Source organism: Balaenoptera physalus (genome assembly GCF_965194825.1).
Source record: "Balaenoptera physalus genome assembly, chromosome: 5".
NCBI classification, from domain to species: domain Eukaryota; kingdom Metazoa; phylum Chordata; class Mammalia; order Artiodactyla; family Balaenopteridae; genus Balaenoptera; species Balaenoptera physalus.
In genome coordinates this window covers 105,842,401-105,865,236 of record NC_138884.1, presented here as the reverse complement: position 1 = coordinate 105,865,236, position 22,836 = coordinate 105,842,401, and the positions used below count along the sequence as shown (strand labels likewise).

Genomic DNA, 22,836 nt, shown 5'->3' with positions numbered 1-22,836 from the left:
CAACATTTACTGAACACTGAGGATGGGGAGATGCAAAATGGAAAATAATGCTTTAGGAGTTCAGGGGAATCTAACCTTCATCCCTCCTCTCCCTCATCCTCCTCATCGGATAAATCCCTCATCCTCCTCATCCTCCTCCTGTGGCAAGGACCTCAAGAGAGGAAAAGATGTGTCCCTGCAAAAACTGCCCCTGGATGTGGACCCCTTAAGAATCCATGAGGAAGAGGAGCCAGGAATGCACAGGCTGACCTCCGAGCTGGTGAGAGCCCATCTGCGGAGGGAGCAGAGGCCGACCTCTGGAGTGTGGCAGGAAATGAGCACCTGGGACAAGGGCGCTTCAGGTGAGCTCAGGTGAGCTCAGGTGAAGGGAATCAGAAAATGCCATAAACCAGGCTGCAAACTGCATGCCTCAGATCAGCTCCCCGAGAAAGGGCTTCAGCAATAAAGTAAATCTATGAGAACAACGCAGACCCAAAAGCCTGGTAGACATTTTTAGATTCTGTTCAAGGATAAAGTTTAGAAGACTCTAACAAAGGCGTCTGTACACCCATTCCTCTTCTCCCCTGCTCTCTTAAGCTCACTCTAACCTTTGACCCCCACTGCTCTACTGAAAGTGCTTGTCAGCACCATCCGTGAACTCCCCACGGCTAAGTCCAATGGTCAGTTTCTAGCCTTTATCTTCCTTCACTTCTCAGCAGCATTTGGCATTGCTGTTCATTCCTTCTTTCTCGATACACTTTCTTCACTTTACTCCCAGGACTGCACATTCTGCCTTATTGGTTGCTCCTTCCGGTGTCCTTTGTTGACTTTTCCTCTTCTTCCCAATCTTAGAGAGCTCAGTCCATGGTCATCTTCTCTGCACACATTTAACGTTTTGCTAGTGTCTTAGTTCAGGCTGCTGTAACAAACTACCATGGATTGGGTAGTTTATAAAAAAAACAGAAATGTATGTCCCACAGTTCTGGAAGCTGGAAGGCTGAGATCAGGGGGTCAGCATGTCTGGATCAGGGGTCCTGGTTAGGACCCACTTCTCAGCTGCAGCATGCTGACTTCTCATTGTGTCCTCCCGTGGCAGAGAGCAGAGTAGAGGGAAGCAAGCTGTCCCGTGACTCTCATAAGGGCACTAATCCCATTCATGAGGGTTTCACCCAATGATCTCATCTCATCCTAATTATCTCCCAAAGGCCCCACCTCCTAACATCATCACATTGGGAGGGTAGACTTTCAACATATGAGTTTTGGAAGGACACAAACATTCAGTCCATAACAGCCAGTGTTTCGCCGCACTGCTCCAAGGTCACCTTCATGGGCGGCTCTGCAGTAATGGTGGTAGACCCTGTGGGCCTTCCTGCACAGTTGACATTACGCAAAGTTTTGCCAACAGAGAGTGCTGGAAACCCTGCAAGAAGAAGGGGCTTCTCCTCCTGGTTCTGGCGTGTTTCCTTTCTGCTCCTGCCACATGGATACCACGTGCATGTGGGAGACATGAAGCAGCACTCCCAGGGACAGCTTTGCCTTGAGTTTCGGCAGCACCCCATGGGCAGGATCCCCAGTGGGTCTCAAAGGCACCCCAGTGGGAGTGCTTCTAGCCTCGGTCTACCTGCATCTTGACAGGGTGTTTCCTGCTTCCCCAGTGACGGTAGAGCAGCACTGGCCCAGGAAGCCCAGCGAAGCTCTCTGCCATCCACGGAGCCACAACCATCCTGGCTCCAATGAGGTCCAGATCCCAGCCTTGGGGAGGGGTCTGTCTTCCAAATGTGTCTTTCCTTGAGTACTCTCCCCCAGCCAAAAGGTATTCTTTGGGGTTCTCTTTAGTCCTCTATAGTTAATTTCTTGTTATTCAATAATTCTTCATGTTAAACTTGCCCTGCTTACATCACTGTGTGGTTTCCACCTCCTAGATGCCACTGACACACTCCCTTAGTGATCTCAGCTAGTCTCCTAGCTTTAAATGCCAACTGTATGCTCATGACCCCAAGTTTTCATCTCCATCCCAGATCTCTCTCTTGAACTCCAGACTCAAAATACAATTCAACATCACCACCGGGATAGGAAAGAGCAAACCTGTAAGTAAAAAACTACATTCCTGATATTCCCAGCAAAACTTGCTCTATCCACAGCCTTCTCCATCACATTTGGCAAAAAACTCAGTCCTTCCTTCTGCTCATGTCAAAAACCTTGGGAATCATCTCTGACTCTTCTCTCTCACCCTCACATTCAGTCCACCAGGAAATCCTGTTGACTCTACCTTCAGAATACACTTTCCTCTCACCACCTCCACCGCTACCACCCCAGCCACCATCATTTCTTGCCTGGATCATCACAACAGTCTCAGGATTATCTACAACATAACAGCTGGAGCAATCTTTTAAAATATATCATGTCACGCCTTTGCTCAAAATCCCCACAACGGCTGCCAAAAGCCAAAGCCAAAGTCCCTAAAATGCACACCACCTTACATTTTCCATTTTCAAATTGTGCACCAGGCACCCCAGGGAATTCACAGGGTCACCACAGGGTAGTTTACATCTCCTAGGTTAACATAGCGATATCTGTCCCACTGTGACCATTAGATTGTTAGGATCTACCTATTTATAAAGCCACTGTTAAGTATTTCCTTTGATGTAGGGGCACCATGAAAAATTGCTAAGACACTAATGGCACCACGGACCTAGGAAGTTTGGGAACCTCTGCGCCACACGATCATGTCTCTGGTCTCATCTACAATGGCTCCTTTACTGACCCCACTCGCTCCACTCCAGTCCCCAAGTTCTCCTTAAGCTCCTCAGCCATACCTGGCACACTCATGCCGTGGGGCTTTTGTCTAAAACACTCATACTTCAGATATCCAAGGGGTTAACTTCTGCACCTCCTTTAAGATTTGCTCAAATGTCATCTCTTCAAATGAGGTCCTCCCTCACCATCTTAGTCAGCTCTGGCTGCCATAACAAAATACCACAGACTGGGCGGCCCAAAGGACTGAACTTAATTTTCTAGAGGTCAGAAGTCCAAGACCAAGGTGCCAGGTGATTTGTTCTTGTAAGGACTCTCCTGGCTTGCAGACGGCCACCTTCTCACTGTATCTTCACGTGGCCTTTCCTTGGTGTGTGCACTGAGAGACAGACAGAGAGAAAGCGCTCTCTGGTGTCTCTTCTTATAAGGACACTAATTGTATGAGATCTGGGCCCCACCCTTGTCACCTCAATCAACCTTACTTACTTCTTTAGAGGCTCCATCTTCAGCCACATTGGGGCTTAGGGTTTCAACATAGGGATCTGCAGGGGGGACACAAACATTCAGTCCATAACTCTACACTGTCTGAAATTGCAACCCCACCTCCTCAACATTCCTTAATCCCCTTACCTTGCTCTTTTTTCCTCACAGTTCACACCTTTTTCACCTACTCTAACTTATATTCAGGCTATATTTCATTGTTTATTGTGTCTGCCCTCAGTGAAAGGCAGACAGAGGGCTTTGCCTACTCCATTCACTGCATGTCATACATTAGCACCTATTACATAGCTGGCACTCAAAACTTACTTGCTGAATGACTGGCTAAAGCATAAGAGGAAAAACATCCCACCTTCCTCACACCTGATCCCATTACATTCTCTTGGCATGTCACCAGGTTGTAAGGCCTAAGGAAAGGAAAAGAAACACATCTAAATAATCAATGATAAGGTCTGGTTTCTAAATGGAATGAAAACGTCTCCTGAAATTAATTGTATCCTCAGCAAGTCACTTAACTTATGGGACTGTTCCTTCATCTGAAAATGGCAACCATCTATCTCAGGTATTTTGGGGAGGATGAGATGGAAGAGTGGGCATGTAAGGTGCTGTGACTTCCCGCTGTACTGCTCTCTGGCTGGGGGTCTTGGGCCACTCGGGATGCTATAATGAAATACCAAAGACTGAATGGCTGATTTATCAACAGAAGTTGATTTCTCACAGTTCTGGAGGCTGTAAGTCTGAGATCAAGGGGCCAGCAGGGTTGGGTGAGAGCCCTCTTCCAAGTCACAGACTTCTTATTGTGTCCTCACTTGGCTAAAGGGCTAGGGATCTTGCTGGACCTGCTTTTAAAAGGGCACTAATCCTATACATAAGGGCTCACCTCCCAACGGCCCCACCTCCTAACACCATCACATTGGGCATTAGGATTTCAAGATATGAATGTACGAATTTTGGAGGGGACAGAAAACATTCAGACCACAGCATTGGGTGACTTTGAAGAAATGAGTCCTATCTTTCTGCGCTCACATCTTCTTTCCTATAAAAGTTGGATAATATCTCCTTGAAATGCAGTGTCAAGAATCAAAAAAGACTCTTCAAATAGTTACACACAGAATTACCAGATGACTGAGCAACCCCACAGCTGGGTATATATCCAAAAGAACTGAAAAGAGGTACTCAAATACCTGTACAGGAATATGCATGGCAGTACTATTCACGGCAGCCAAAAGGCAGAAAAAACCCAAATGTCTATCAACAGATGAATGGAGTGTAGTATATACAAACAATGTAATATTATTCAGCCACAAAAAGGAATGAAGTGCTAATAGCTGCTCCAAAGGAGATGAACCTTGAAAACATGCTAAGTGAAAGAAGCCAGACACAAAAGGCCACAGAGTGCATGATTGTATTTACATGAAATATCCAGAACAGGTAAATTCACAGACAGAGAACAGATTGGTGGCTGCCAGGGGCTGGAGACAGGGGGAATGAGGAGTGACTGCTTAGTGGGTATGGGGCTGGATTTTGGGGTGATGAACATGTTTACAGAACACTGTGAACAGACTAAATGCCACCAATTTTTTTCACTTTAAAAGGGTTAATTTTATGTTATGTGAATTTTACCTCAATAAAAAAATTTTTTTTTAAGAATTGAAAAAGAAAACACATGGTAAAAGCCTTTATGAATAGCAGCCATCTGGTGACTGGGTTCTGGGCTTAGTTCTGCCACTTACTGGCCATAAGGATGGAAAGTCATTGCTCTGGGTCTCAGTTTCCTCATCTGTAAAATGATGGGGTGCACTAGACCACTAATTCTCAATCAGAATGGCCGGTATCAGTCACGTGGAGCACTGTTTCTAAATGCACAGGGCCATCCCCCCAGCTTCAGATTCTGGAACGTCCAAGAAGGAAACGTGCCTCTGTCACTGTGCTGAGAGCACTTACTTCAGGATTTGAATTCACCCCCCTTTTTGAGAACATCAGGCTGAAGACCACTAGCAGCCTGTGATTCTAGTACCTTCATCTATGACTGTTTATAAGATGTGTTTTGATTAAAGACAACACAGTAAATGAAGTCCATTTATTAAGAAGATAAACTCCAAACAATCACAAGTAGTTCTCTTGCGCACTTGGCAAATGCACAGGAAAAAGGTACCTTAACAGAGTCCACAGGATTTTGCTTACACTACAGAAAGAGTTTTATGGCAGTTTAATTCGAGGCTACAAAAACTATGGCTGTGACATAAACATAACATTCAAAAATAACTCAGGGTCCAAATGTCCCTGACCCAACAAATCTCTGAACTAGTCAGGTGGACACAGCCACTGGCAGGGACACAGAAAGAGAGCCTCAAAAGCAATTCAACATGACGCTGAAGCGGAGGGGGCCGTCCTGAGACCTCCTAAATTCCGTGGTTAACACAGACTGACAGTGCTATCTATCTGTGGGCTCCACATGTTTTTATTTCACATAAACCTGTTACACTGTCCTAGGAGAACAAATGCACATTAGATGAGAGAAAGATAGGACTCACTGTCTTGTACCATGAACAGGATTACAAAAAATGCAAGGCCGGATGTGGCCACGCTAATAGATTAATGACTTTTCTGACAGGCACCTCACAGGCAATGAAACGCAGCTTAAAAATATGCTGGGGTAAGCTCCGTCCTTCCCTTTGTGGTTACCACCTGGATTAGGCTTCCTGAGCTTGGTCGGTTTTTCTCTGTGATCCAGTCATGGAAGGTTCTAGAACAAAGAAGAGAAGCTTTACATTTTAAAAGGAAAAATCTGGACACATGCTTAGGGTCACATTACTGGTTGGGCGGGTGGGGGGTGAGGGCACAGCAGCAGCTGTAAAAAAGCCTCTAAGGCCTCATGGACACAAATCTAGGTCCCCGATGATTTCAGAACTTTACTCCTTCTAATTCCTGAGTGGCTAGATTTGGCAAGGTTTTCATTTTGCTATTTTTCTGCATTGTTGGAATCCTTTATAACACGGTGGTACGATTTTATGTGATTAAAAAAGATTTTAATTAGTTCATTCTAAGAGATAGACATGGGCACAATACTTTACACGTTGTTGTATCACTTCCCAGAATTTAAGAAGAAAGAGAAAAAATTTATTATTTTTTTTGTTAACAAATATTTATGGAGCAGCCACAGCTGTGCCAAGCAATGGAAAAAGATGAAAAAACAGACTATTACAATAAAACGCGTTCGGCGTTGGAATGGGGCATTTAATAAACAACTCTGTGGGGAGGGGCAACCAACCGTGCCTGCCTGGGGAAGACGGGAGACCTCGTCTAAGAAGAGAGGAATGAAAAAGGGCACAAGGAATTCACAAGGTTTAACAAGTAGCTGATCATTTTTAAAATATTTACTCTTGGTGCTGAGTATACCATCCCCTCCCACAAACCCCAGGTGGGACCTTGGCCCTTCCTTCGCCGGAGAACTCTCAGGAGCTCCTGGGATCTTTAATGCCGATAAGTAACCTGTTGGACCACAGCTGACGTTTAGCTGTCCAGTCATTCGAGCTCCCACTCTGGGGGTTGAACAAGTGAAGGGAAGTCACGTGGGCTCAAAAACCCAAGTGCTTCTCCAACTCCCTAAGGTACTGTCATGTGTCCTGAGCCGTCTCTGGGGGCAGGGCTCAGGGGACAGCTCTGAAGGAGACCAGTCACAGCTGGATGTGCAGAGGCGTATGTGTTAATTAGGCAGGTTAATAAATGGTCTTACTTCTCCCTCCTCCTTGTCAGCCGTCTGGAGTGGGTGGGAGAGAACGCCATTCTAACCATGGACAGCCAAGAGGGTAACATGCTCACAGACACTGCAAATCCAACTTTATGTCAACTTGTCACGTGAGTTTTCAAATACCACAAATGGGTGAGCATGATTTCTGGGACAAGGCATGGCTGTCCCAGTCCACCCTCTGTCAGTCGTGGCCCAGCACTCGTTTACACACGTGGCCCCAGATGTTCCATCTAGGGTCCTGGGTCAACGTCTCTGTCAAGAATTGCTGGCAGTAGTGGCCTTTAAAAAGAAACTCAGAGCTTCCCTGGTGGCGCAGTGGTTGAGAATCTGCCTGCCAATGCAGGGGACACGGGTTCGAGCCCTGGTCTGGGAAGATCCCATATGCCGCGGAGCAACTAGGCCCGTGAGCTACAACTACTGAGCCTGCGCGTCTGGAGCCTGTGCTCCGCAACAAGAGAGGCCACGATAGTGAGAGGCCCGCGCACCGCGATGAAGAGTGGCCCCCACTTGCCGCAACTAGAGAAAGCCCTCGCACAGAAACAAAGACCCAACACAGCCAAAAATTAATTAATTAATTAATTTTAAAAATTAAAAAAAAAAAAAAAAGAAACTCAAAATGCAAACACCATTTAAGCGTTGTTCCTTCCACAACTTCAAATTTTTTTTCTTTTGCAAATCCAGCATTAAGCACGACACCCGGCAAAGACAGGAGTAACTGTCGGGACAGTGGTTAAGACTGAGGGCTCTGCAGCCACACTGCCCGGGTCAGATCCTGGCTCTGCTGTGCGACACTGGGCAAGTTCCTTAGGCCCACACTCCCCATGCCTCCGAGCCCCTAAACCTTAGATAAAGACGACGGCACCGGGCTTCCCTGGTGGTGCAGTGGTTGAGAATCTGCCTGCCAATGCAGGGGACACGGGTTCGAGCCCTGGTCTGGGAAGATCCCACATGCCACGGAGCAACTGGGCCCGTGAGCCACAGTTACTGAGCCTGTGCGTCTGGAGCCTGTGCTCCGCAACAAGAGAGGCCGCGATGGTGAGAGGCCCGCGCACCGCGATGAAGAGTGGTCCCCACTTGCCACAACTAGAGAAAGCCCTCGCACAGAAACGAAGACCCAACACAGTCATAAATAAATAAATAAATAAATAAAAGAACGTGAATTTCTAAAAAAAAAAAACAATACCCCTTTATTAAAAAAAAAAAAAGACGACGGCACCTCCCTCACAGACCCGCTATGAGTATTTAATAAGATCATGGTTATGAAGTGCTTAAACAGTGCCTGGCATGTAAGTGCTTGTTCCAAACATAAAAGTCCCAAATATCTCCCAATTCCATTTAAATAAGACGTAACCTCAGGACAGAAGCAAGCTTCTTCTCAGCCCAAGCTTTAGAAACATCCTGCGAAAACAGCCGTCAAAGCCGCTCAGACACTGGCTCTGCTGGGCGAGTCCGTCCCCACTGCATGAAGGCAGGGCCTGCATCTTATTCCTCATCGTCCCCGGGCCCAGCAGAGCCCCTGGCCCAAGTGGGTGCTCAGTGAACACATGCTTAACACCCCCTTAAATAGAGGAGTGTGGGAAACTGAGATCTAGGCAAACACAAAAGAGCGCACTCTCTCCGTGACCTTCCAGTGCCACCCATATTCACAAAGGTCTGAATATGATTTCAGGGACAAAGGATGCTTCCTGTGGGTTTGTGGCTTGGCACTAATTCAGGCATGTGGGCCCAGACGTTCCACCTAGATCAGCGGCTGACCCCATGCAGCCGCTCCTCTTTAACAGACAGAACACGGTTTACAGGCTCCAGGCTTACCCAGCCCTGCTATGGGTCACACACAGTGCTGAGACCTTGGCACACACTTCCATGTCTTACCCTCCTAACAATTATCACCGACCCCCATTATACAGACGGGGAAATTGAGGCCTAGAGCAGTTAAACAACATGCTCCGATTGGCCAGCTGGTGGGTGGAGGAGCCAGGATTCAGGTCGGCACCATCAACCCCTCCACCCCGTGACATTGACAATGAGGTGCAAGGTGCCCTCGGAGGTCAGGCCCTCACGAACCACCCAGGCTGATAAGCCAAGAGAACATGGGCCTGTCCTTTCTCCCACAAGAGGCAGAGAATGGAAGCTGCTGAGTCACTGAAATGATTGTGATACTCACTCGACTAGGAATTCCAAGGGCGTCCAGGAGCTGAAGTCGGCCTCAGGCATTGATTTCCTGTTCATCGGTGTGTCCAGGGTAACCCTGCACAGAGATAAGCGTGTCACATGTGCCTCCCCCTCAGAACAACAGCTGCCAGGTCCTCCTTGGCCAGGAAAATACGTGGAGAGATCACACGAAGATAATCAGAGAGAGGCCAGGAAGCCGTCCACGGTTACAGAGATCACATCCCAGCCTGACTCCGCCAAGCGCTTCAGAACTCACCCTTCAGGCAGACAGGAACAAAATGAAAGGGCCATGTTTTGCCTTTTTTCTGAAACAGTGTCTTTACTAAAGTAAACTGTTCTGCTGTTTATGTCTCCGTTCACTCCCTAAAATGTGGCAGACTCATTTCTCAGGTTTTGTAAGTGTAATCATAATATTCCTTTAAATATGGGGAAAAGACAGCCTCTTCCTTCATTTTGTGGCTGTTTTCCATGAAATCTTCTAATTTTCAGCAAGGGAATACAGAATTCAGATATGTATGACTTTCCCAAGAACCTTTAGGCCTCGGAAATCATTCAAAATAGCTGTGAGACCACGTCACAGAATCACAGAAGCCCACAAATGAATACGTGGACAGCCCAGTCCCCTAGCAGACAGACATCCTCTTTATAGGACCACAGCTAAGAAACAAGCCATTTGGTCCTGGAATCCCTCCAGAAACGTCTCCCCATAGTTTCCCAGATTCTTCCCCAAGCTCCCCCTCCCCCATCCCACAAACCTAATACAGTCTCTCTTCCACACCGACCTTATAATGACTTGAAAGACAGAACTACAAATAATAAAATTAAATGTGTACGCTATTTTTTAACAAGGAGGGAGGGAGGGACGGCTAGAAGAAAGGAAAGAAAACAAGAAAGACAGAGGCAAGAGAGACCCATCCCATCAGCCAAGCAACCATTCTGGAAAGCTCAGGATAATCCAAAACCTAAACAGGTATCTTCAGGGCCTCTGGTGAATTTCAGAAGCCAAGGTGACGGCACACACGCGCCCCTGGGGTAGACTGACTCTAGGACACATGTGAACTCTCAGCCGTGGGGCAGAGATGGGGGAGACTTACGGGAGCACGGCGATGGCAGCAGACCCAGACGGCATGCCGCTGTCCTTCCCGGCCAGGCTCTGGCAAAGCTGGTGAACCGCACCCTTGGCCATGCCATAGCCAATCATCCCTGGGAAATAAGGAGAAAACATTTCAGTGACCACTGGCCGCCACTGGTATGTCCAAAGAACACCACACCAAGGTCCAGAGGAGGCCGGGAAAAGAGAACCAGGGACGTCCGTGGAGAGAAAGTGGAAGGGACATAACCTTCTATTTGCCTGGCACTTAACATTTATCACAGAAGCCATGAGGTTAATCTTATTTTTATTGCTAAGGAAACGGAGGCTCGGACAGGGTGAGTAATAGGCCCAGGCTCACACACAGACTCGCACCGAGGCCAATGGAGAGGTTAAAAGCCACGCAAGAGTTCTGAACCCTTGTATCGTCAACTGCTTGTGAGCAGCCTGCAGACACCCACCCTGGGTGCCCAATGGGTCAGCAAAACCGAGCAGTCATTTGAAGCGCAGGCTTTAGAGTCAGGCTGCGCAGGTTCAAAGCCCAGCTCTTCCACTTACCACTAAAGAAATCCAGGCGGGTTCTCAAAACCTTTCTAATCCTCAGTTATCCCATCTGTAAAATGGGGATAAAGTACTTAATTCTAGGCTCAGGACAGGGTAGGACTTCCATAAGTGTTTCCCATCAAATTAATAGAAGTGCTATGCCCTGGAGTCCAACTCCTTGTTTAAAGCATACCATCTGGGGAAATTCCTTAGCGGTCCAGGGTTAGGACTCCACGCTACCACTGCATGGGGCACAAGTTCGATCCCTGGTCCAGGAACTAAGATCCCACAAGCCACGCAGCACAGCCAAAAAATAAAAAAATAAAGTATACCATTTGAGCAATTGTGACATATGGGCATACTAGCAACCTATTAGCCTTCCTTTCCTCCCACCAGTCAGCAAATGCTTGCTGACAGAAGTAAGGCATGCCTTTTTTTATTGAAGTAGTTGATTTACAATGTTGTGTTAATTTCTGCTGTGCAGCAAAGTAATTCAGTTATACATCTATATACATTCTTTTTTTAATATTCTCTTCCATTATGGTTTATTACAGGATGTTGAATATAGTTCTCTGTGCTTCACAGTAAGACCTTGCTGTTTATCCAGTCTATATACTGAATACAATAGCTAATTAGTACAGGGTTCCGTCTGACCCCCCCAGACACATGGCAAGCGAGATCTCTCTCCTCTCCAAAGTTCCCCACAGCACCCAGCTGTAGGTGCACTAAATGCAGCTATCACAGTAACAAAGAATGGTTAATTGCTGTCAACACCCCTCCACCTTCGGAAAACCACTACTTCCAAAGGTCAGCAGCGCCCTTAAAAACCCCAGCAGGCATGCTGTTTAAAGAATAACAACTGAGGAGGCATCAGAGGTCCAGGGGGAGGTGGGGCTCACAGCCCAGCCAAGAAACCAATCACTGAACAGCTTCCACAGTAACCTCAAATTGCAAAAGAGGGTCAAGGTTTCAAAAAGTTATTTAGAAGTACAAGAAGAACATTTCACCAAACCTGGCTTCTCTGTTTAATTAGGGGCAGGAGGCCAACAATGGCAGGAAGATCTAACAGTAATTAAAATAAACCGGTGCATGAATCTCATTCGTTCAGCCCCTGTCCCCAGCAAACTCCTGGGACTCTCTCTTCATTCCACTCAAACAGCATGAAAGCAGGGAATGAGATGTAGAAAGAAACAAGCAGCCAGCAGCCCTAATGGTTTAATTCCACAGAATTCTACACAATGCGGGTAAGGGCATCATTGGCAAGATACGGAAAAAAATGCATTTCATTAAGAAGATAAAAACTGTCTTTTCAATTACCAAATGATCAGTGTAGTCCCTAAGGACTGATTTCCAAACATAAAACAGATCCTTAAATGGCAAACAAAAGTGATCACCATCACTTCCATACAGTTTACGCTCCAGTGGACAGTCTACAAATACAACCTTGGAAATAGGAGGGTGAGGGTTTTCTCAGTATCTTCCCAAGTGAAAAACTTTCTATTTTTGAACAAGTCTTCTTGGGTTTGAAGGACTCTTAAGCCTGTTCATCACCTGCTTTCACAGATTTCCCCAGATTTTTCTGGGGTCCGAATCAGTTAAAAGATTTCATGACTCAAATTTAACAACATCTAACTAACGAGCTGAAAGATGAACAAATTTATTAACATCTGAAGCAAGAGTAACTGAGCAAAAGTAAGCCTGGAGTAAATAATAATAATAGTTCACATTTATTACTGATTCTAATACCTTTTCTAAACCATTTACATCCATTAAGATGTTTACAAGTCACAACTACCATATAAAGGAGGTATTACTATTTACCTTCATTTTACAGATGACAAAACTGAGGTTCAGAGAGGTTAAGTATCTTGCCAAATATCGCACAGCAACTAAATGGCAAAACCACAATACAAAACCAACCCGTGTAGTTCCAGATCCCATAGTCTTAATCAGTATCTGAAACTATAAGCAAAGAATGATATGTACAAGCCAAAGGCAAGTAGAAGACTGTTTTGTCCTTCAGAAAAATTAGTCTTTCAGTCCTAGGGTTTTTTTCAATGTCAAGCTATTACTCATTTCTCTATTTATTTTCTAGTACCTCTGCTCTATGTCACCTTTAATAAAAATCAGATCTTAACCAAACTAGCATCTGACATATGCACAGCTTTAATCATTGCAATTGCCATGGACTTGTAAGATCACATGCTCTGAGAAACATAATAAGAAAATGAGTGGCAAGAAATTATTAATTTGTAAGAGCCTCACAGTTAAGTTAGTTACATTAAAATCGAAAAAGGTGCTCCAGGTTTCTACCACTTACTAAAGAGATCCCAAAAAAGCTCCCCCCCCTCTTTTTAAGAAGAGTTCTACGTAGGTAGTCGAGATAAGACAGTTTCTGCCTCCCTGTGCTAACTCCCTGACCCCCTGCTTAAATTCTTTTAGCCCGATCCCAAAGGGAGAGTGATGGGTTGAATTGTGCCTCCCAGCCAAATTCAGATATTGAAGTCCTAACCCCCATGCCTCAGAATGTGACTGTATTTGGAGACGGAAGTTAATTAAGTTAAAATGAGGTCATTAGGGTGGGCCCTAATCCAATATGACTGGTATACTTCTAAGAAGAGGCAATTTGGACACAGACAAACACAGAGGGAAGACAAAGACACAGGGAGAAGACAGCCATCCACAAGCCAAGGAGAGAGGCCTCAGAAGAAAGCAACCCTCCTGACACCTTGATCTTGAACTTGTAGCCTCCAGAACTGTGAGAAAATACTTATGCCACCCAGTCTGTGGTACTTTGTTATGGCAACCCTAGCAAGCTAACACAGGGCGTACAAAATGCAAAGGGAACTTGGATCTGCATGATGTAACAAAAAAGCACAGAATTTAAAAATGATCAGGGTTTCAATTCAATGTACGTTTGCAACTTATTTTTTGCATAACCCAGACAAATTACTTTCCCTCTCTAAGTTTTAGTTTCCTTATCTGTAAAATGAAAAAGATAATAATGACCTCTACCCCAGGATTAAATGAGAATATATAATAAGACTTACCATGTGCTGGGCACTTTGTACATATTAATACCTCTAACACCTTATAACTACTCTTCAAGGTAGATATTACTGTCACTATATTACAATTAAGGAAACTACAGCAGAAATGTCATCAAAGAGAACAAATGATTTGTTCTAGGCCACACAGCTAGGGTGAAGAATCTACCTCAGCGTCTCTCGCTCTACAGCTCACACTATCCTTGGGACACATGAACACAATGTGACTATTACCTAGCTGATAGCTACTGCAACGCCATTCATTCCCTGGGTGCATCACAGATAAATAAACAAGATGAGGGGCTGCCAGATTACAGCGGTCCTTCACCACCGCGAACATGAGGACAATGCAAATGAAAAGATCAGGAGTTTTTCCCCTAAAAAAATCTGGGCCTAAAAGGAAGCAAAATCCGTCAAACTGTAAAGCACCTGAGACGGTAAAGGGCTTTAAGAGTCCTCATCTCACAGAAGTGTCCAGCAACCCCAGCGAGCAAGTGTCAGCATTCCCATTTCACAGACAGGGAAATGGAGGCTCACCCGGAGTCCCATCCAGGGCGGCCTTGGCCCCTGCCAAGGTCAGGAGGCCTCCTTCCTTGAGGTGCTTGGTGGCCAGGTGGCTGGAGATGGTCGATGTCCACATGCTCTGCTTCCACATCAGGTCACAGTTTTTAAAGAGAGCTGAGCAAAGAAACACATGAGGTGAGCATTCACAGGGAAGAAAATGACAGGTGAGCTCGACTCACGACGCCCGACACTCCAGGAAGCCCTCACGGCCGCTCTGTGCCTACAAGGAGATCTAATACAAACAGCCCAGGGCTTGCGGTCAGAGACAGGGGTTCGATTCCAGGCCACATGATCACCTGAGTCTCAACTTCCTCACCTGTAAACTGGTAAACGTCAGCCAATAAATGAGGACTGTTGACAAATATGCAGGACTGGCTTTAATTCAAACATTGCCCTACTTTATAAAGGGCATTAGATCTATAATTAGAACCTATATATCTAAGTCAGGTTTTATCTGTGATAAAAAGCTCAGGGACTATTACCATCTGGACATAAAGAGGGCTTTTATGCAGTACATTGAAACAATGTAGAAACAATGCTGATTTCATTTTTTATGGCTGAAAGTTTAATGCCAGCTTTAAAGACTCTTTTAAAAAAAGCTGAAATAACAACCATTCTGCAGTTGCTTTAACCCTCTGGTCTTCCAGAGACATGAAGAGGAATAAGTGGTAAGGAGTGTCACATCACCAGCTGAACAGTTGTCCCCTTCCTCCCTCACAGGACACACAGAACCCAGTGAAGCTGCACCCATGACCCAGAAAGAGAGCCCTCTTGATACAGGAGGAGGGGTCTTCAGTAGGTGACAACCAAGGTACTGCATTTCCCTGCTAAAAAGAACTACAAAAAAAAAATGGACGGACCCACATTTATCACTTCTTGTTACCAAAATACACAAAAGGCCATCAGGGTGTTTTGCCAACCTGATCACCACACAAAATACCAATTTCAAATTTAAGTGCGGTTCACAGAAAATCAACTCCTTTTTAAATGGCTTTGGCTGATAAATGTAGAAGGAATGACAGAATTAGAAAACTACCATTTTCCAATCCCCAGTGGGATGACTGACTCAGGTAGAGATTACCGATGGATGCTTATAACCATTAGGTTTTGGGAATTTGGGGTTCTCAAGGTGTTTGGGAACAGGATATTCATATACGATGACAAAGTACCATCCCATAGCTCACTTACAATTGCAAACAGAAAAATGAACCTTTATGATGGAAATCTATCAGCTTACCACCTTAACCAAGCATGAAATTTGGCACCACTCCGGATATAGAAGGCCACGTGACATGGTAAGCTCCCTATGTGATGCAGCGTGAAGTCCACATCACTCAGGAAGCATTCTCACCTCAAAATATTTAACCTGAATCTAAGCCAGCCTCTAGACCTACCTTCCAGTTCACAGGAAATACCAGGGACAGAGGAACAAGGTAAATGATACCTTAAAGAAACAGTTTGACAAATTCAGTGTGGGTGACAGCCTATATGAAAACTGCCCTGGACCTGCCAAGTCTGTCACAGGGAAAAAAAAAACATTCTAGATTAAGAGACTAAAAACAACAATAAAATGCAGTACATAAACCCTGACTGGAACAAATTTAGAGAAAACAACTATGAAAGATATGGAATAAACTGAGGTAATCAGAACATGAGCTGATACTATTAATCTTATAGAATCACTGTTAATTTTCTTAGGTATGAGAATGGTATTACGATAACGTGGGAGAATGGCTTCATCTTTGGAGGCGCGTGTTGAAATATAGTGAAGTGTCAAATTACTTTCAAATGATCAAAAACAACAAAAAAATACACACACAGAGGACACACATGTAAGAAAGCAAGAGAATGCAAGTATAGAAAATGTTAACAAGTATTGAATCTAGACGGAGGACATTAGGGTGTGCGTTGAACTGTTCTTTCAACTTTTCTGTATATCTGAAAATGTTCATAATAAAAATGGAAAATATACTCAGCTTTAACAAAAGCTCAGTTTTGAGTCCTTCTGATCTTCAGAATGATCTCTCCATTCCATTCACATCCCCCAACTCCCAGTAACAAGCCCTGAAAGACTGGGGTAGAAACAATGCTGACTTCATTTTGTCTCTTTTTTAAACATCAATCTCAAGGTCCCTCTGCCCTAACCCCCTTCTATGGGAAGTTTTTTCTTTATCTGTAAAACGGGGTGTTGATCTCTACCTCACAGCTACGGTAAAGCTTCTGGGAGACATACAGGAAAACATCTGACCTGACAGATAGTATAGACCCATCCACACGCACCTGGACAAAGAGAAGAGGAAAATGACTAACTCAGAAAAGGACTCACACTTGGACTTGGCATTGCCCCCAGCCCATCCTCCAGCCACACAAAGGATCGCGTCCACCTTCTCTGCACCCAAGAGCTTTCCAACCTCAGAGGTCACCTGAAATAAAAGGGTTGGGAAGATGCATAGTCAGGTAAACCTCAACAGGCTGACATCTTCACAGTCACCTCCATTTATTTTTCACTTCTTTTTAAGTCAGTTCACAGTACCTGGCAATTAATACTTTGAAAATAAGATGCAGGACCAATTTATAACGGACATTTGGATAGTGAAGCTCGACTACATTTCAGTGTGATTTTTATAAAGCAACCTAGTCTTCTTCTGAATATCTAAAGGGTGGAGACATATGCATCCCTGGAATAAAACAATAAATAAAGTAGGAAAAGTTTAAAAAAAAATTCACCTAGGGCTTCACTGCCTACAGCTAGCCTTCTGGTATACTTCTTTGTCGACTTTCTTTGCAAATCACAGAATCATAATCTGAAATAATCAATTCTACTCTCCTTGGAATACAAGCATCCCATTAACTGCAACTCCAAGAAAGAAAAAGCCAAAGAGAAATTATTTTTTTTAAAAAGCAATAAAAAATAGTCAATGGCAAAATGTTGGTAAATAATGAGTACATGGGGGTTCATTTTAATTCTCTATTTCTGTCTGATTAAAATGTTTAAAGTGTTGAAAACATATACATGTCCTTTTGTTACAATTTATTAAAACAAAAGTCTGACAAGACAGACAACCCTGGTCATTACCCATGACCCATTTCCATATTTTTCTGGAAGGCAGCTATGCTCACCACTATACCATATTTTTCTGGAATGGCTGAAAGGACCACAGCCTCTCAATAGCTTTGTTAAGATCAGTCTTATTCAGACTTAACACAATGGTGTTAAGTGTAAATGGTGTAATTCTCCCAGCAGTAACATTTCAGTCTCTGACTGCTTTCCCTAACAATTTCCAAGCCTCAAATTACTTTTTCAAGGGACTTCCCTGGAGGTCCAGTGGTTAGGACTCCGCACTTTCACTACACAGGGCACGGGTTCAATCCCTGGAACTAAGATCCTGCAAACCATCAGACCCAGCCAAAAGAAAAAAAAAATTACTCTTCCAAAGAGACTGCTTCGGCAATGGAAACCAATCTTTCCTCTCCGTACATTCTATACCTAAAGCTTTCATTTTAAGAAGATTCCTGAACATCCCTTGGCAAGTATCTCACCTAATCCTGACTTAGCTTTTGTTGACCTTTCTCCTGTTACCCTGGTTCCCTGGCTGTCCCTCCCTTGATTTCTAAGCCACACCCTGTTGCCAAGAGCCCAGATCCCAGCTGCGGGAAATTGGATCATTTCCCCTGACCTCTGTACAGGCACACAAGCTGTGCTCTCTACATTTTAGGGAAGCATGAAGCCCACAGCAACAATGCACCTGCTTGATTTGTTTTTCTACAACCTCTGTCTTTTATTTTTATAATAAAATTAAAACGAGGCATTTTAAAACTCCTTCCCCTTAAATTCTGCTTTCTGCCCAATAGTTTTCTAAAGATTTAGTACTTCTCTCACTTCTTCATCTTATCACCGTCATCGTGAATTTCCAATCCAGGGGGCCAATTTTACGTGTATTAGGATTGAACTTCCTCTTCTGGAGCTTTAGAAACAAAAACTGGATGTCATGTTTTCGTCCAGAAATTCTTAACTGAGTGACTAGGGGATGAGAGAGTCTCCTACAGGAGGGGTTAAAGATGTTAAAAGCTAAGCTTATAATAATGAAGGCATTTCCCAACCTTCATCGTAAAGATGCACTGTATAGTCAAGACTCAGATGCGGACAACTTCACATTCAGAAAGGGATACAGACATCAGAAACCTGCAACTAAAGGAGCAGGAGAGACACTGATTACAGAGAACCACGTCTGGAGGAGCTGCTGCTATCCAAGCCCAGGTGCCTCCCTAGCATTTGGTTTTAGTTTTCATTACTTTATTCACATGAAGCTATTTTGCTGAGAATCAACTTAAGGTACAGTTAAGAGCACAGACATCAAAACCCCCACTGCCCAGGTTCAAATCCTAGCTCTGCCACCTACTAGCTTTGACCTGGAGCAAACACCAGGGACTTCTATGCCTCAGACTCCTCATTTCTAAAAGGAAGATAAAATAAGAAACTGTTTTACAGAGATTGAGTTAATGCAAATGCAAATACGGCACTTAGTATGGTGTCTAACACACAACGAAGCCACGTCAAGTTTTACTATTAGGTCCATTAAAGACAATAATATCATTAAGTATGGGAAACATTGGGAGCATATTATAAAAAGTAAGGACAACAAAAATCTACATTTTGGAATAAGTCAGCTGGGTTCTTATATTCTAAACCATGATGCTTTAGGAAGAGCAAATGAGCAGTTACAGTATAGTCATAATTTATTTGGGTTTTTTGGGGGATTTTTGCCGCACTGTACAGCATGCGGGATCTTAGTTCCCCAACCAGGGATCGAACCCATGCCCCCTGCAGTGGAAGCACAGAGTCTTAACCACTGGACTGCCAGGGAAGTCCCAGGATTTTTTTTAAATTTTTAGATTTATACATGTATACGTTTGGAGAAATGGAGTGGAAGAAAATACAACAAAATATTAACTGCATCGTGAGAACAGAAATGATTTCCTTCTCCTTTTTGCTTTACTGTATTTTCTACATCATACATGCACTACTTTTAAAATTTTTTAAATTTGTTATAAGAAATAGCTGAGGGTTGGCATGAGAACCATATAAAGCACATCCTCATGCGGCTGGTGGGACAGCTCTTTCAGAAAGGCAGAACCGCTTAAGAGCATCTCAGATATTTATACCAAGATATCCATCAAATTGTTAACAGTGCTTCCTTCTGGGCGGGGGGAGTGACACTATCACAGAGAGAAAGAGGGGTATTTCACAATTTACCTATATATTTGTATAGTTTTGTTTGACTTATTTTACAGTAAGCCTATAATTTTATAATTAGAAACAACCTGCTTTGTTAGTATTCTTGCTTTGAACGGGGGGAGCCCACTTTTTAGAATGTATGCTAAATAAATTATCAGAGATAGAGACGAAGAAGTTCACCACAGTATTCTTGATAATGGTAAAAAAAGAAAACCTTGCAAAAAACTTAAATGTATAATGAAGTGCAAACTAAACAAACTGTGACCAATCCACACAAAGAAAAATTACATGTCAACACAGGTTTTATTAAGTGATCTGAATAAGTATCTAAGTTAAAGGTTAAGTTTTAAAAAAAAAAGCTGACCATAACATATAAAATACGAATTCATCTCAACTTGTAAAACTAATAACATACAGTACGCATAGGAAAGACAAGAAAATGGGCCAAAATGTGAACTAACTAGTGAGCTAACTAGACATGAATTATGGGCTATTTATCTTTGTGTTTTTTTTCATTTTTTCCAAATTTCCCTCCATGAGCACAAATGCCTTTCATAATTAGAGAAATAATACCTGAAAAAAAGGAAGAACACACAGCCAGTGGAACCCTCTCCCCAGCATTCCCCTATCACATGCGCGGTAGGGCCTTCTCTAGACTTACCTGGTCAGCCTGCTCCGTAAACGAGTCTGTCATTTTAACCAGGACGCTGGCACTGGCCTCTTCATTCTCCACCACGTCGATGCTGGCGACCCACTGGATCAACGAGAAAACAGCTTCGGTCAAGAGACAGTCAGTTGTTAAAGATCCATGCCCAGGACTCGGGGAGTGGAGGCACGTAAGAGGCTTACATGAAAACCTCCTAGAGAAAGGATCTAGCAACCGACCTCTCGCACTCTTTGCAGGGCATCTGGCTTCAGCCAGTGTACCCCTTACTGAGCCCCAGGCTAGCCCATTCTGCCCCCAAACACCTCTTCCTCTTCCACTCTCACCTCTGAAAGCCAAACCCTGATCGTGCAGAGACCCCCTAGACCAGGGGTCTGCAAATCTTTTCTGTAAAGAGCCAGAGAGTAAATATTTTAGGCTTTGCTGGCCATACAACCTCTGTTGCAACTACTCAACTCTGCTATTATAGCTGGAGAGCAGCCATAGACAACAGTAAATGAATCAATGAATGAGCGTGGCTTGTGTGCCAATTGAACTTCAGACACTGAATTATGAATTTCATATAATGTTCACATGTCACAAAATATTACTCTTCTTTTGATTTCTTTTCAACCATTTAAAAATGGGGAACTATTTCCAGCTCTTGGGCTCTATGAAAAAAGGTGCCAGGCAGGATTCAACCCACGGAGAACTGGAGTTTTCCGACCACTGTCCCAGAGCATAAAGGGATGACTGTGGGTTCGGAAATCAGATCAGGCTTTGAATCCTGGTTCTGCCCTATAGCGGCTTTCTCGCTCACCCGCTCTGCAGAGGTTCCTCACCTGTAAAATGGGGGTTGTCAACAATGAACAGTTTTAGTGTGAGAATTAAATGAAATGTAAGATTCTACAGCTGCTGGCACAGGTGACACATGGTTCTTACTCAGAAAGCTCTAAGGTCCGGGAGTCTGAAGGTCCCAGAGACAAGCATCTCCACCACAAGCTTTGAAGAACACAGCATCCTTTCAAAACACTCACTACTTCTGTGTCACAGCCATGGGGGATACTGAGACAAAGAAAAGGTTCTATCCCCGCCCTCCCGGAGCCCCCAGGAAGGAAGGCAGAGAAAGACAAGAGAGTCACAGGTAAATCAGCTCTGCAGATTCACCAAGTCAAAGGGCCAAAGTGCCCCCACCGGGAGGAAGCACAGCCCTTGTATCTATAATGTAGGTGGATACAGGAGCCCTGTATTAAAGTTACAGGAAACAGTAAAGGAAACTAAGTATGTAGGAGCACAGTGCTTGGCCTTTGGCTGGCAGTCCTTAAATGTTCCCATTGTCACCACCATCCACGGCTGAAGACCTCGGAAGATACCCCAAGACAGGTAAATGGTGGGAAGGTGATGCATTTAGAATCCTTCGAAGCATATTCCTATACCAGACTGTGAGTAAGAAGAAAACCCTGGCACCCTTTCTCTCTGGTCCCAGCGCACCCTTGCTCAGGCTGCTGCTAAGTAAACACCCATGAAAGCTCCCCAGAGTGAGGTCCCTGAGTAAAACAGCTGAAGCAAGAAGAAACTGTGGGCGTGCGCGGAGCCCTGTGGCTGCTGGGGTCGGGATCCCTGACCCCGCCACAGGCTCGGGACAACCTCGGCTCTTCCTTGCTGCTTTCTGGGGAGCGGCTACTGATTATGCAAAGTAGTAGAAGTAATCTTTGCAAAACAAAAGGCATTTGAGGGGCTTCAAAGTATCACATACAACGAAAGCAAATGGAACAAAGGTATATATCAATAATATATATGTATATATATCAATAATAGCTAACATTTAAATAGCTTTTACCACGAGTCAAGCAATTTACAATTTATGCGCAACGACGCCATTCATCTCATTTAATCTTCGTAACTCCCCTAAGGGATAAACACTATTATTATCCCCATTTTACGGATGGGGAAACTCAAGTTCGCTGACGTTAAGCAATCCATTCATGGTCATAGAGCTAATAACCCCAGGCAAGCAATGTGATTCCAGATCCTTCCCTCTCATGACCTCTTCCTCCGTCTCTATTCTCTCTCGAGTCGTGCCAGACTTTCCGGGCCTGGAAGAGGCCGACGGAGCAGCCGCCGCATGCCCCCGAACCTTTCTCCTTGGAGAGCAAAGGCCCTGCACCTCGGGCCCCGGGGTACGCACGCACTCGGAGACAGAACAGACGTGCAGACGTGTGCATACATGTGCAAGCACCCATGTCTGGGGGTGCTCGGGGGCCCCCAGCTTCCTTCCAGACCGCGCTCCGGCGCTGCACCGGCAGGTCCCTCTGGGCCCCAGTCACCACGGTGCCCGCCCGCAGCCCGCCGAATTACCCAGTTGCGGGCGCGGAACGCCTGCACGCATCGGGAGCCCAGCGCGCCCCTGCCGCCGTACACCAGCACCCGGCGCGTCTCGCCTGCTACCGCCGCCATCCCGCTCCTCCGGCTCGGCTTCCGCTGCTCCGAAAGCCCTGAGCACGAACGTGGCGCTCCGCCCCGGCCGCCTACGCCGCCAAGAGGGACCGCGCGTCGGCC

General features: G+C 44.9%; 2 protein-coding genes and 1 long non-coding RNA gene across 4 annotated transcripts in view; all 3 read right to left on the bottom strand.

Annotated features, from left to right (window-relative positions):
• The window catches only part of LOC309661217 (uncharacterized protein), a 174,956-nt gene extending 169,786 nt beyond the window's left edge, over positions 1–5,170 (bottom strand). For both annotated transcript variants that reach the window (XM_082462675.1, XM_082462676.1), the window contains exons 1-2: positions 3,584–5,170; positions 3,220–3,275 (exon numbers count right to left, since the gene is read on the bottom strand). Coding sequence is in view for 1 of the 2 variants with exons in the window: in XM_082462676.1 (XP_082318802.1) it covers positions 3,220–3,275; positions 3,584–3,620 (93 nt within the window). In the remaining variant the exon portion in view is untranslated. The remainder of the gene's footprint in view (positions 1–3,219; positions 3,276–3,583) is intronic.
• A 127-nt stretch (positions 5,171–5,297) lies between these two features.
• QDPR (quinoid dihydropteridine reductase) lies at positions 5,298–22,814 on the bottom strand. The gene is made up of 7 exons (XM_082462670.1): positions 22,636–22,814; positions 20,296–20,388; positions 16,725–16,821; positions 14,372–14,512; positions 10,249–10,357; positions 9,147–9,230; positions 5,298–5,977 (listed from the first exon to the last, which is right to left on the bottom strand). Exons 1-7 carry the CDS (start codon positions 22,732–22,734, stop codon positions 5,872–5,874), a joined length of 729 nt encoding a protein of 242 aa, XP_082318796.1. The 5' UTR covers positions 22,735–22,814; the 3' UTR covers positions 5,298–5,871.
• Positions 5,984–9,139, bottom strand: LOC309661225. The gene is made up of 3 exons (XR_014263907.1): positions 8,208–9,139; positions 7,594–7,853; positions 5,984–7,274 (listed from the first exon to the last, which is right to left on the bottom strand). It is a non-coding gene; the product is annotated as an uncharacterized lncRNA (long non-coding RNA).
• Positions 22,815–22,836: the final 22 nt, after the last annotated feature.